Below are 13,876 nucleotides of genomic sequence, written 5' to 3' on the forward strand. Positions count from 1 at the left end.
CTAGCCCATCTGTTCTTGCCCATTTGAGTCCTGAAATGCAGAGGTAAGCCATATTAAGTATTAAAGTCTTTTAATTAATTATACTGCTGTGCTTAAAATTATATTCCTAAGTGTTGACTGTGAACATCAAAGTAGAAATTGGACCTTTTCTATGTGTTTTCCACCTGACTCAAATGGAAACAACTTATGATTAAGCACTACAGACACAGATATGTAAAGCTAGATGGATCCTTAGAGATCATATAGTCCAACTCCTCAGTTTACAGATGAATATAAATATGAGATTGAGGCCCAGAGAAGTCAAGGAAGCTTAAGTAAGCATCTATGTTCAGAATGTATAGGTTTCCAGACTCCTAGTTCAGAATATTTATATGAGACCCCATGACTCTACTTATCCCATGCTTTTTCTCACTTTCTCTTGGTTTCTCCAAGTGTTTTTATTTTATACAAGAGAAGCTGGCATGTGGTTGCAGTTGTCTTTTCTAACCAGCATGCTTTTTGGTGAGGCAATCGGGGTTAAGTGACTTGCCCAGGGTCACACAGCTAGTAAGAGTCAAGTGTCGCTACCTAGATGCTCCTCAGCATGCTTCTTAAACTCCAATTTGTTCAAACATTCCCCAAATGATGAGCATCCATTTTGTTTCCAGTTTCTTTTCTTTTATCTCTTCCTCTTCCTCCTCTTCCTAGAAGCACGGCTGTGCATGTTACATATTGTTACTTTTTTTTAATGTAAGATATGTACTGACATCATCTTTCCATAAGAAGTGGATTATACATTCTTGATGTGGGAGGGAACTGGAGATCATTTTTGAGACCATTGTCATCTTCTATGGTATCTGGGGTTTAATGGTTTTCCACAGCCTTTAAGCTAATTCTATTAAAAAAAATCACATCATATTCCAAACATTATAAAACGGAATGAAATTACTTTTAATCAAGTGAGTAAAAGTAGTTTCATCGTCATGTTCGATCATAAAAAGATTTTTTTTCTCAATAACAGAATTTCTAACAAACCAGCAAAAGGGTAGTTTATAGAATAGTCTTCCCTTGGTAGAGAGCTTTAAAACTGAGATGAAATCACCAGGGTTATAACTAAGAATATCTATGTTCAGAATGTAATTATAAGAACTAACTTCCCTGGAAGTAAATTTGGGGGACCCAAACATGTTAACAACTAGGCAGAAGGAAAGTGAGTTATTTCCTGGAGTTGAGTTCTACTCTATAGTGTTTCATGAGCCCAGTATTAAATAGTAAGAAAGATAGGATGAAAAAGATCCTTATCTCTTGAAAAGGGAAGGAAACAGAAGGATGACACATAGTGCTGACTTTGTTGGTAGTATTGGATAAACAGGCATGGTTCCACATCAGGAGGTTCCTAGTTCTAATTCCTCTATCACCCTTACTTTCCATTAGCACCAGCGGGGATGCATTGGTCCTATCTCTATATTTAAGAACCAATTTCACTGTTCCTCACTACTTAAAAGCTTTATGCTTTCATGGTGTGGACACACCCTCCAACACGGAAGATTGCAAATCCTTCATGATTGCTTACTTACAGTGGCTAAAGAATTCATCTCTCTGTAGTGAGCCTAGTAATACTCTTCTCTTAAATTAGCTCGGATTGTTCTTGAATAACATATAACCATAGCCAGGCTTATATTTAAAACCTTTCAAGCTTAGTATTACTTGTCACAGCTTGTACTTCATTGACATAGCCATCAAGAGTAGAGGGCCACATCCATAGAAGAATAAAGCATCGGATGACTTCAAGAGGATTCATCATTCATTTAAATACATTTTCCATAGAAGCCTTCATATGCCTATTAAGAATATATCTTTTTTTTAAACAAATGAAGAGATAATAGCATAGAATGACTAAGCAGAAAAGACTAAAAGAATACAGAGGAAAAGCCTACTTGGTAACAAAGGTTTATGATGTTCACTGGGCCTCCTACTGGAGACCTTTCCCAGTTCTTCCAGTTTCTAGATCCTTCTCCTCTAAATCAACTTCCATCTACTCTGTCTATACCTTGAATGTACCCATTTATTTACATGTCATCTCATCTCTCCCATTAGAATGTAAACTCCTTGAGGGCTAGGGCTAATTTTTGTCTTTTTGTATCCCTAGGGCTTTGGCACAAGTAGGCATTGAATAAGTGCTCATTGATTGACTCATTGGTTGGTTGAATGGATAACTGTCGATCTACCCACCTTACTTTTCTTATTTTCTATATGTGTCGTAGGGAATCACAGTTGATGGCGAAGCTGTTTTATGCCACTCACACCTTTGTTGAACCAGTGCTTTGTTCTCTTTACACGTGTTGTTTGGCAGTCGTACAAGCAGCAGTACATGAAGTGGTATGAAAAAATCCTGTGAGAGGGCATCAGCAGCTATTTTCATATTAGGAGATTCTGAATTTGGAGGCCAATGTTTCTCTCTGTCAACTTTCAAGATTGGGGGCATCATGTGAAATTTTGTCTTTTAGGAGAGATGAAACGATCAATTTCTTGCAGTCACTGCAAGTGTGGAAGAGAGGGAAAGAGATACCAATAGCCCATTTTAATGGTGGCCACCACCATCCTAGGTGGGGAAGGGCAGAGTTAAATTAGGAAGGAATGTCTACAATGTGCATTACCTGGGAGAAAGTGTACCAGGACACCATGATGTTTTAATCCTGCTTTTTGATTGTCTTGTCAGTACCCTCTACATTTGGATACCCCAGAACAAAGCTCTAGTTCTCCTGGCTCCAGGTATGGCTCCGGGCTTCAGTTGTCTAAAGAACTGTCACTGTTGACTAGCTGGTTTTTGTTTGTTTGTTTTGTTTTAATCTTGCTGCTATCAGAGGGCAGTATGACTAGTGCTCAACGTAACGGGCAGTTAGCACACATGATTCTGTGTGCTAAACCCAGGGAGGTTCTAGAGGTCAGTGACCAAGCACACAGTGTCTCTTCTTCTTGTCAGGAACTGAATTTTCATTTTGGAGGAAATTATACTGAGGTATTCATTAGAAGCATCCAACAATATCAGGGTTCTTTGGGGTTGATAAGCACCATGGTTACAAAACAGGCAGTCTTTGTGCAGGGAGATAAAGGTCCAAGTTTTGTGAACTGGAAAAAAAGTCTGAGGAGGTTATTATGTGAAGCGAGGAATATATACAGGGAACATGGCGTCAAATTACAAGGGTCAGCAGCTTCCTGGCTTTTTCAGCATATTGAATGAAGATACAGCAGTGCCTGTGTTCTGTGTATGTCTTGATGCTACATTAGCCTCTGCATTTAACAGCAGGCTACCTGTGAATGAATGGGATTCTCAGCTGTAGTTTCATAACTTCCCTGGGACCTTGGGACCTTGGACCTACTGCACTTACAGCAATGGGGGTGCAGACATTGCTGAATTTTTCTGGGCTGTTCTACTTGTGTGCAAAATTGGTGTCAGCTATATTTTTAAATTACTTTAAAATTGTATTGATGCTTGTTTTTTTAATGCCCAAATGATTTTTTAAAAAAAATAGAACCTTGCCCACCACTCATAATAAAGAAAACCAGTTGAATAAATAGAGGCACAAAACAACTGCATATAACAATATTCACAACATTCTACACCCATACTCCTCTACCTCTCTACTGAGAGATGGAACATTTATTTCATCACTTGCTCTTTGGGACCAATTCATTGTAACTGATCTGAGTTAAGTTATCTTCTAGGGCTGCTGTTGTTAAGACTATTGTCTTAATTTTTCCCCTTGTTATAATTTTTTCCTTATGTATCAGTTCTTTCCTAAGTTCTCTCACACTCATTTCTTTTGAAATAATAATATGCCATTATATTCATATAACACCATTTATTCAGCCATCCCTCAGTTGATGGACACCATTTTTTCCTAGTTTTAATATCTACTCACTTCTCCTCTCTTCTCCTCTCCTCGCTTCTCATTTCCTTTCTTTCCCCTTCCCTTCTCTTCTCTCCTTTTGCCTTTTCATTCACTACCACAAAGAAAGTGCTGCTGTAAATATTTGTTGCATATTGTCACTTTTGCTTTTAATGATACACTGGCATCATCCTTCTAGGAGAGGTGGACTATGAATTCTTTGTGTGGAAGGGAAATACACACTAATGAAACTTTGAAACTATTATCAACTTCTATAGCAGTCAAGGTTCAAGAGTTTTCAGTAGTGTTTAAGCTAATTCCAATTTTGAGAGAGAGAGAGAGAGAGAGAGAGAGAGAGAGAGAGAGAGAGAGAGAGAGTCTCTGTGTGTGTGTGTGTGTGTGTGTGTGTGCACGTGCGTGTGTATGGTTACTTTACAAGGCTGAACTTAGGTTTGAACATATGGTACCTTTTCCTAATGAATGTGTAAAAGCCAAGAAATGGACCTATCATTCTGGAAGAAAATAAGATGAAGGAGTTACTTTTTTAAGCTGTCATTCTTCTGAAAGAGACAATTTCCTGCCTTGGTTTAAGGAAGTGAATGATAAATAACAGATGGCTAATAAGTAACTGCTTTCTTTATTTCAGAAACGTTCCTCTTGCAATATGTATATCAATGATCATAGTCACTGTTTGCTATGTCCTAACGAATGTGGCCTATTTCACTACCATCAGTGCTGAAGAGTTGCTGCTCTCCAAAGCCGTGGCAGTGGTATGTTCAAGTTGGGGAAAAGGCAAATGCGAAATGGGTTATGGAGCTGTTGTAATGTGATGATAGTTTCTTCTGGCAGAAAGCTGTTGAAGCTCTGATAGTAGGCATCTGGGCAAAGAAGTGAAGAAGATCCTGGATATTAGTTTTTATGGAAGTATGTTAAAATAAACAGCATCACTTTTATGGCATCCTTTTCCTTGGCATATCCCATTTAATTTATATAGCTAGAATTCTATAAAACAACTGCTATTTTTAATGATCATTTAATGTATTTTCTACATTAGATTTTTTTATAGCTAACATAGGCCCACATGTGGAACTTGGATGACTTTCAGTGTTGGGGATGTTTGGAGGGGGCAATTTTTTTTAAAGGAATATAGCTTACCACTGGGGTACTCAGAGACTATATGGACAGTAATTGAATCCAAACAAGAATGTATCATTGGCATTCAAATCATTTTAAATTGCGATCATTGCCATTGGAAAATGCCAATGGGATCTGTCTAACTGAACGTCTTAGAGTAACTTCTTCCCAAAGTTCCTTTTTAGGATTTTGGAGTTAACCAAACTGTAGACATAGCAATTGTTAACCGTTCTCAGAAAGTCAGTCAGTAAGTGTTTATTAACAGGTCTTCTCTGTAACTGGCACTGTGCTAAGTGCCGGATATTTAAAAAAAAAAAAAAGGAAAAAACCAGTCCATGCCCTTGAGGAGTTCACAATCTAAGGGTACATAGTCAACTATGCATAAATAAGATAGAAGCAGGATCAACCAGAGATAATCAAGAAGGGAAATAAGAAAGTTAAGAGGGATTGTGAAGGATTTCTTGTAAATATTCACCACATGGTCTATGAAAACAAAATATTAATCCTTTCTTTTTAGAAGAAGAAAACCCAAAATGTTTAGTTGAAATCCCATAGCGGTGAAAGGCAGCTTGGAATAGTAGAGAGAGAGAGAGAGGGAGGAAAGGAGGGGGAGAGAGAGAGAGAGAGAGAGAGAGAGAGAGAGAGAGAGAGAGAGAGAGAGAGATAGCACACGTCCAAACCCAGCCAGACCTGTGTACAATTCATGCTTCTGATATATAATAGCTATGTAACTGTGGCCACATCACTTGATTTCTCAGTGCTCTAGGCCACTCTCTAAGATTACAAGTCGAAAATAAAGTTCAACCCCCATTGGTAGAAGAATTTTCCTTGCCTGGGAGTTCCCTATATCAATGAAATCACAGTCCTTTGGCAATGGAGAAACAGATTAGTTTGTGAATCCCCAGTCTCGGCTGATTGTCCTTAAGATGGTAGTACTCTCTGAGTGTCTACCCAGCCAGCTCTACTGATTAAGAATAAGTTGCCTAATTTCTTTTGGTCACATGTGGGAGTTTAATAGACTAAGAATGATTTTGCTTACTGCAACTAGTTGTACCAAATAAATCATGTGTATTTTACTCGTTTCAAGTCAGCAACGTGATTTTAACATTTAAAGGTTGTCATTTTTTTTTGTCCTGATATGGACTGAGATAATAAGGTATTATCTGTATCAAAGGCAATCAATCAATGCTAGACATGTTCATATTTGTGGATATTTGTATATCCAGCATATAACTTAATGCTTTGCACATAGTAAGTGCTTCATTCATTCATTCATTCATTCATTCATTCATTCATATCACTGAGGAAAGCATCCTATGTTCCATATTCTGAAGAAATAATGTTAAACATTATGTTTCATATTTTATTTTACTTTTTGTGTATTTGTGTTTTGTCTAATTTCTGTGTCATTTATTGTATAATATATGATGAGTTGACTAAGTAAGTTTTCTGTAGATGTGTTCTTATATCCTTAGAGTCTAAGAAGCAGTAGAATGCATTTGGGATGGATAGGAGGAGGTGAGAGAAGTATTAGGAAGAACCCCAGCTCCTCACTGATAATATGGATAACTGATGCCTTAAAATTATGTCCCCTGCTCTGCCATGATTATTGTCACGATCATTAGCTCAAACAGGTCTGACTGTTTGAATAGAGATGAGGGTGATAGGCAGCCTTTCTCTTCCCCTCATGTCTAGCTCCTGCATGTATAAGAATGTTCTCAAATGGGTCACAGGATTTCCAGTTTTCTATTATAAACAAAGAGCAGGACCACTCTTAATCCACAAATTTGGTCTCTGAAATGTCATGTGGGCTAGAAGGAGGAAGTGACTTTCTATTCACTTAATGAAATTAGAATCTCCCTGTTCCAAAGTAATTTCCTGTGGATAGAAGTCTTAAGGAAACAGCAATGACTACCTCGTTAAGGAGAATTGAGGAGATGTACAATTGAACCAGTGTCCAGAGTGACTGGATATTAGACTCTGGAATTTTGTTCTTAACTCTTCTCCCCTTGAAACCTTCCCTCTTTCAAACTTCCTAATTACTGTTGAAAGCACCACGATCCTCTTAGTTACCCTGTCTTACAATACAACTATCATCGATGTTTCCTCACTCACACTCACCTCTCATAGAAAATCTGTTACTAAGTCTTGTCATTTCTACCTTTACAACATTTGTCCTATACTTCCCCTTCTCTTCACTCACATGAGTGACCACCCTGATTCATGCTCTTTTCACCTCAGTTCTGTATTTCTACAGTAGTTTTATGATTAGTCTCTCTGTCTCAAGTTTCTCCTCACTCCCATCCATTCCCTACTCAACTGCCCAAATGATTTTTACTAAAGCACAGGTCAGACCTGTCCTACACGTCACCTTCCTACTCAGTATAACTTCAGTGACTCTCTATTACCTCCAGGATTTAATACAAAACCCTCTGTTTACAACCTGACCCCTTCCTATCTTTCTAGTCTCCTTACATTTACTTTACTTCCCTTCATGTACTTTACAGCCACTGACACTCATTTTCTGGCTGTTCCTTGCACACAATACTATCTCCTGAGTTTTCTCTGGCTGTCTCCAATGCCTAAAATACTCTCCTTCCCCACACACAAAATATATTTCTGTATATAATTATAATCTATCAATATCTACATAGATATAGCTAACTGTATGCAATGGATTGCATATTGTCCTCTCCGTTAGAACTTAAGCTCCTTCAGGGCAGAGATAATAGTTTTGCTTTGCTTTGTGTATGTGTGTGTGTGTGTGTGTGTGTGTGTGTGTGTGTGTGTGTATGTGTGTGTGTGTCCCCAGCACTTAGCACAGTGCTTGGTATATAAGTAAGAGCTAAGAAATGTTTGGTGAATGACCACTTGCTTTCTCATCTTCCTGATCCTGCTGTTGCTCTCTCTTACCCATGGGCTGCTGAAAGATAGGGTGACTCCTTCTTCTCATTTTTCTTCTACTCCTTTCCTCTCTGTCCACATTCAATGTGTTCATGTATGATCAACTGAGACTAAAAAGGGTAATCAATCCACTGTGGTCCACTTTATAAGAATAATTTTCTACCTTATGCAGTCAAGAATTATTACTAAGAAATCTATTTTATCCTTCAAAAAGTGCTTCATCTTTCTTCCACTTTATGACAAGTTTGAATATCTCCTTTATTGTGTCTTTCTCTAGACCTTTGCAGAAAGGCTTTTGGGAAAATTCTCAATAGCTGTCCCAGTCTTTGTTGCCCTTTCCTGTTTTGGCTCCATGAATGGGGGCATTTTTGCTGTCTCCAGGTGAGTGAATAAATGGCTTATAATTCAAAGATGAGAGCTCTTTGGTCGTGCTGGTTCGACTAACCAAAAAAATGCTTGTAAAAGTGGAATGAGGAGTTGTGCTAGAACAGAGCTGTTAGATAATCTCTAAGGTTCCTTCTAGTTCTAGATCCTAAGATTTTATGGAGTTCCCAAATAGGGAAAGAAACATTGAGATGTCCTTCCTTCATTATAACCCACAGGTATGCTTTTTTCTTGAGACATTACCCTTCACTTGATGATCATCCCTTTTGAGGTGAGTGAGCAATAGTATTTTTTTGCAGTGAGAATGGCAGGTGCAATAGTATAGGTTTATTTTTGGCTGTGATGGTCTCTTGCACCTAGAAAGGACCACTAGAAATTACTATCTAATTAGATAGATAGATAGATAGATAAGATATTTAGATAATAGATATAGATGTAGAAGCATAGTGGATAATGAGTTGGTATTTTTTTTTTAAAGCTAGGGACCTGGAATCAAATCTTGCCTCAGACACATGATCCCCATGTGACTCTGGGGAAGTTACTTCCAAGTATTTTAGATAGCTCACTACAATAGTAAGTTTCTGAGATGTCAGCTTGAATTGATAGAGGAAGTTCTTTAAGTCCAATCCCTGTTTGGAGGAGAGAGAGAGAGAGAGAGAGACAGACAGACAGACAGACAGACAGAGTCAGACAGATGTGACAGAGAGACAGAGATCAAAGACCTGCATTATCTGCAAAGAGCCTTTTGGTTTTATTTTTATCATTATTATTATTATCACCACAAACATTATCATTATCATTACTGTTGTTTCCAGGCTTATTTTTATCAATGCTTTCACTGGTATGAAAAAGGCCCTTTACCAATGCAGATCAATGAAGCACTCTTTAATTCAAGCCTTAAATAGGGGGCATTGAAGGTTAAAGGACTCATGTAGGGCCATGCAGCTAGTATGTAGGAGAGGCAGATCCCAGGTTTGAACCCAGGTTTTCCTGACTCCAAGGCCGGCACTCCAACCCCTAATGTCATGCTATCTTTCTTGTTTTAAACTTGGAATGATTAAAACAGTCAGCTTTTCCATTGTCGATATTATTTACCACTGATTTTTTTTTTAACACAGGAAGTAACAGTAAATGAGACATGACTATTCAATCTACCTAATGAACAATAGTATGGGGTTGGCAAATTTTGTATACTTCTAAATTCAATTTCTTTCACTGTTTACATAGCCCTGCCTCAAAGGAGAAATGCAAAAATTTACCTTGGGAGAACAGAGCCCATTCCATATGAAAAGCTTCTCATTTTCTCAAGTTTTCCTTTATGGAATGAACATTTGTAAAGTTAATCCACATTTTTCTCCCATCAGGTTGTTTTATGTTGCTTCCCGTGAGGGTCACCTTCCAGAAATCCTCTCCATGATTCATGTCCGCAAGTACACTCCTCTGCCAGCTGTCATTGTATTGGTAATGCATATTAACAAGTGTTTCTCCATGTAACTGGGGATAACAAGCTTGCAAAGATGAGTTCAAAGAAAACTTCTCAGGGGCTGCTTTCTTCTCTTTTCTTGCTGAAGCACGTAAGGGGTAGGATGAGACTTGCATGAATAGTGTTCAGTCCATATAGATTCGTTTTTCATTACTGACATTTATGTTATACGCTAAGGTTTGTGAGGGTCTCTATAAACATAAACTCTTTTGAGCCTTACAACAAACAATAAACTTTCGAGATAGACACTGCAAATGTTATTAGCCTCATTTTACAGATGAAACTGAGGGGTCAGAAGGTTTATGTAACTTTCCTTTGTTCACACAACTAATTAACTAATTAAATAAACCAGTTCCTAATGCTCAGGGCCAGCACTCTCCACTATACAACATTGGGATTACAGTTCTAGAATTGAAAAGGGCTTCATAAGCTACCTCCTGCAACCCTCTCATTTCATAGATGAGGAACTGAGACCCAGTATGTTATGTGTGTTTTCAAAGGTCACAAAGGTAGTAAGTATTAGCAGTGGGATTTGAACCCAAATCTTCTGGGTACTCTTTTTATTTTAGTACATTGCCTCTCTTTGCTCCATCTTTCTTCCTAGTCATATTTAACTCTCCCAGAGAGGTAACTAAAGCCCATCTCATTATGATTTTCCTAAGAGTTTGAAGGTTTGAAGGGAAATGATTAGCTTGACCCCTGTCACTGACTCAAAGACTTGTAGAAAAGGCTGTCTGAGTAATGAGGCTCAGATTCACTTAATTGAAAGTGAAGCCCAGTGCTGTAGACTGAGAACACCCAGGCTCATCATAGACACACTTTATAATGAAAAGCATAGACAATTACACACAAAGATAATGGAGGAAGACTTGGGCTGTGAGAATGATTCTGTGATTAAAAATGAGACAGTTGGTGAGAGTATCTGAAAGGAAGCACATACACATACTAAAATGGAAATTAAAGTTGCAACATTTTTCATTTAGGGAGATATATTTTGGAAAGATTGGGCATAATAGAATGGAAAACGCTCTTGAGGTCCGTTGCTGATGTGATGTAATGTCTTACCTATTATTTTGCAACACTTCCATCAGTTGTGAGGTGCACCAGATAAGGCATTGGATGTTTTTTTTTTAATGCATTTAATTTGTTTCAAAATGTTTCCCTGAAAATTCTTTCTAAAGTACATGTTCTCCATAAGCTTCCCTTGTGAGAATAGAACATATTATTTATTCTGTGAAGAGGGCTTTCATTTAAAGCCCAGACTGTCACTCAGGTCGTCCTTGGTATGCACAGCTGCAGAGATACTTTGTGCTGATCTCGGCTTCTTCCTTATTTTCTGCTGTCTTGAGAGTCAGACAAGGCAGGCATATAGTGAGAATAACTTTGGAAGGAAAGAAAGGTCAGTGGTTTGTGTTCAGGAGCAAAGGTACCATTATTTAGAGATGCCCACATCTCAGGTGTATATCTCAAGGAATTTATTGGGCAGCATTTAATAGAGGAAGAGCCATTGGTTTTCAAAATGCCTTATGCCATTATTAGCAGTTATTACCTCCTATACAGCCATACTTCAAAAACAAAACAAAGAAACAGGCTTATAGCACCATAGATTTATCTCTTGCCTGCATTATTTTAATAGGTTTCTGATTGGTTTGCCTGCAACCCTTTCTCCCACACCAATTCTCCACTTAATTGCCAAATTGGTATACCTGAACTTGTGATTGGACCGTGTCAAGCTCCGTTCAAGAAGTGCCAGTGATTCCCTTCTGCTCTTAGATAGATTGAAAAACAAACTCCCCTGTTTGACAGTTAAAAGTTCTTCACAGTCTGATGTTAACTTATGTTTTCAGACCAATTGTATATTGCTTCTTCTCATAGTCTCCATTTGACCCAAACCTGTCTACTTGCCCATTAATGGTATTCTATCTCCCTCCTTTCTATCTTTGTCCAGGATGTTTCCCATGCTTAGATTGCTTTCCCTCCTCACCTCAGCTGCTTGGAAACCCTTACCTCCTTCCAAACTCAATTCAGTAGGCATCACTTACGAGAAGCTTTTCCTGATTCTTCTAGTTCTTGGTGCTTCTCCCAATCCTTGAAGTTATAGTTATTTTATTTTTACTCCTCTGTGTATATGTTATTCTGTGTAGAATGGAAACAAATATACAACTAGAACGTAAGCTTATTTTCGTCTTTGTATCCCTAATGCTTAGCACACTTCCTGGCATGTAGTAGGGGTCTTATAAATGCTTATAGAATTGAATTGAATTTTGAACTCTAAGGGAACATAAAGGGCATCTAATCCAAGCTGTACCTTTGACAGAGAATAGGAAACAGGCAACCAGAGAAATCAAATAATTAGCCCAAGGGCACTCAAGTTACTATGATCTTAAAAAAGAAAATCAATGCCAAGTTAACCATTTTCAACTGTAACAAGTGTCCTAAATAGGATAAGAATCCAGATACTCTGTCTCCAAAGTTTAATTTCTTTGACTTGGTATAAAAATATTCTCTTTTTTCTGAGATGAAAGGAACAAGCCCACAACCAGATGCTGATATTAAAGTAGATCAGCCCCATTCGTTGCTTACTAACATTGGTTAACTAACCGTTAAGGGTTAGTCATTCTGTGGGCAGGTGGGTGGGGTAATAGTGATGATCCTGCTTTTTGTCATGCTGCAAAATGCTGCTGTTAGTCTAGTTTCTCACAACACTCTGGTGGCTTACTGGTCTGAGGCCATTCGAAATCTAATTAGGGGCTGGTGCTCGGTAGTGCTCTTGTTATTTGTGTGTTACATTTTGCTAGACTCAGTTGCGATCTTTTCTCTCTTTTTTCCCCCCCCAACCTACAGTACCCTTTGACAATGATAATGCTTTTCTTCGGTGATCTTTATGGTCTCCTGAATTTCCTCAGTTTTGCCAGGTGGCTTTTTATTGGATTAGCAGTTGCAGGGCTGATTTATCTCCGATACAAACGACCAGATATGCATCGTCCTTTCAAGGTAACCTCAGTCATTTTAATGGTTTTACATGAATCTTTCTCCCCAAGACGTAGCTGTCCACTTTGGACAATTCAATGATGATACTGATGATGGGAGCCTCCTTGAATACAGGGCTTAACTCTTCCTGACAAATGCATGCCCAATGGATTTCCTTTAGCTGTGAAAGAAAAAAAAAAATCAGCACAAGGCTATTTTCCCTGAAGGAGGAAGCTCTTAGTAGACTTGTGGTTTGAGTTCCTATGACCACACCTGTTGGCTTGAGGGGCTGAACATTTAGAAACTTCCTTCCAGATGTCTTCTGTGACAAGTTGGAAAAGAATGTTCTTAGGATCATCAAGAGCCATAAAGACGTTCAAGGAATCAGATAGAGATTTATGAGAGGCTATTCATTATTACATTATTCTACTGGATTTGTGATCTCATAGATCTGGTTATTTCAGGGGCATGTTGGGAAATGTTTAATCACTGGCTCCCCGGGGTGGGGGTGGGGATTAAACGTTTAAGTTTAATCTGCACTATTAACATTTTCTACATCACTTTAAGTCTTGACAATCAACAAAATGATAAATCCTCTGATTTGTAGCATTTGCTGAATCTTGAGGTATAAATGAGTAATCAATTCTCAAGAGGCACTATTCAGTACACCCCTGTTATTTCCTCCAAATGATGAAGATTGCAGGTAGTGCGTGTCTTCTCATTCAGTGCTATACTTGTCCATATCCTTCTAGAGGTCTGATTGAGTTAAAATGCATAGAGGGAATTTCACCTTTGTCTCAGCACCCAAGATAGGACCTTTCATATACTAGAGGCAGTTAGCTGGTGCTGTACATAGGGTAGTGGAATTGGAATCAAAAAGTGCTGGAGACACACACACACACACACACACACACACACACACACACTGTTTGATTGGTCTTGGGCAAGTCATTTAATTACTTAGCCTCTAAGCCAATATGTAACATGTTAAATTCAAATAGAAGTGGATCGCTACTGACCTTATATTGACTTAGAGAATGTGAGTTTGTGATTTTCTATGTAGCATTTTATTTATTTATTTTTGTTAAACATTTCCCAAGTATATTTTAATCCAATTCACCACACTTGAGAG

The 13,876-nt window shown here is 38.2% G+C and overlaps 1 protein-coding gene across 1 annotated transcript in view; it reads left to right on the forward strand.

Annotated features, from left to right (window-relative positions):
• The window catches only part of SLC7A11 (solute carrier family 7 member 11), a 112,421-nt gene that overhangs the window by 74,723 nt on the left and 23,822 nt on the right, over positions 1–13,876 (forward strand). The window contains exons 8-11 of the mRNA XM_020967502.2: positions 4,516–4,639; positions 8,185–8,288; positions 9,656–9,752; positions 12,619–12,768. Coding sequence (XP_020823161.1) covers positions 4,516–4,639; positions 8,185–8,288; positions 9,656–9,752; positions 12,619–12,768 — 475 coding nt within the window. The remainder of the gene's footprint in view (positions 1–4,515; positions 4,640–8,184; positions 8,289–9,655; positions 9,753–12,618; positions 12,769–13,876) is intronic.

Source organism: Phascolarctos cinereus, unplaced genomic scaffold, assembly GCF_003287225.1.
Source record: "Phascolarctos cinereus isolate Bilbo 61053 unplaced genomic scaffold, phaCin_HiC Scaffold_9;HRSCAF=440, whole genome shotgun sequence".
Classification (NCBI taxonomy): Eukaryota; Metazoa; Chordata; class Mammalia; order Diprotodontia; family Phascolarctidae; genus Phascolarctos; species Phascolarctos cinereus.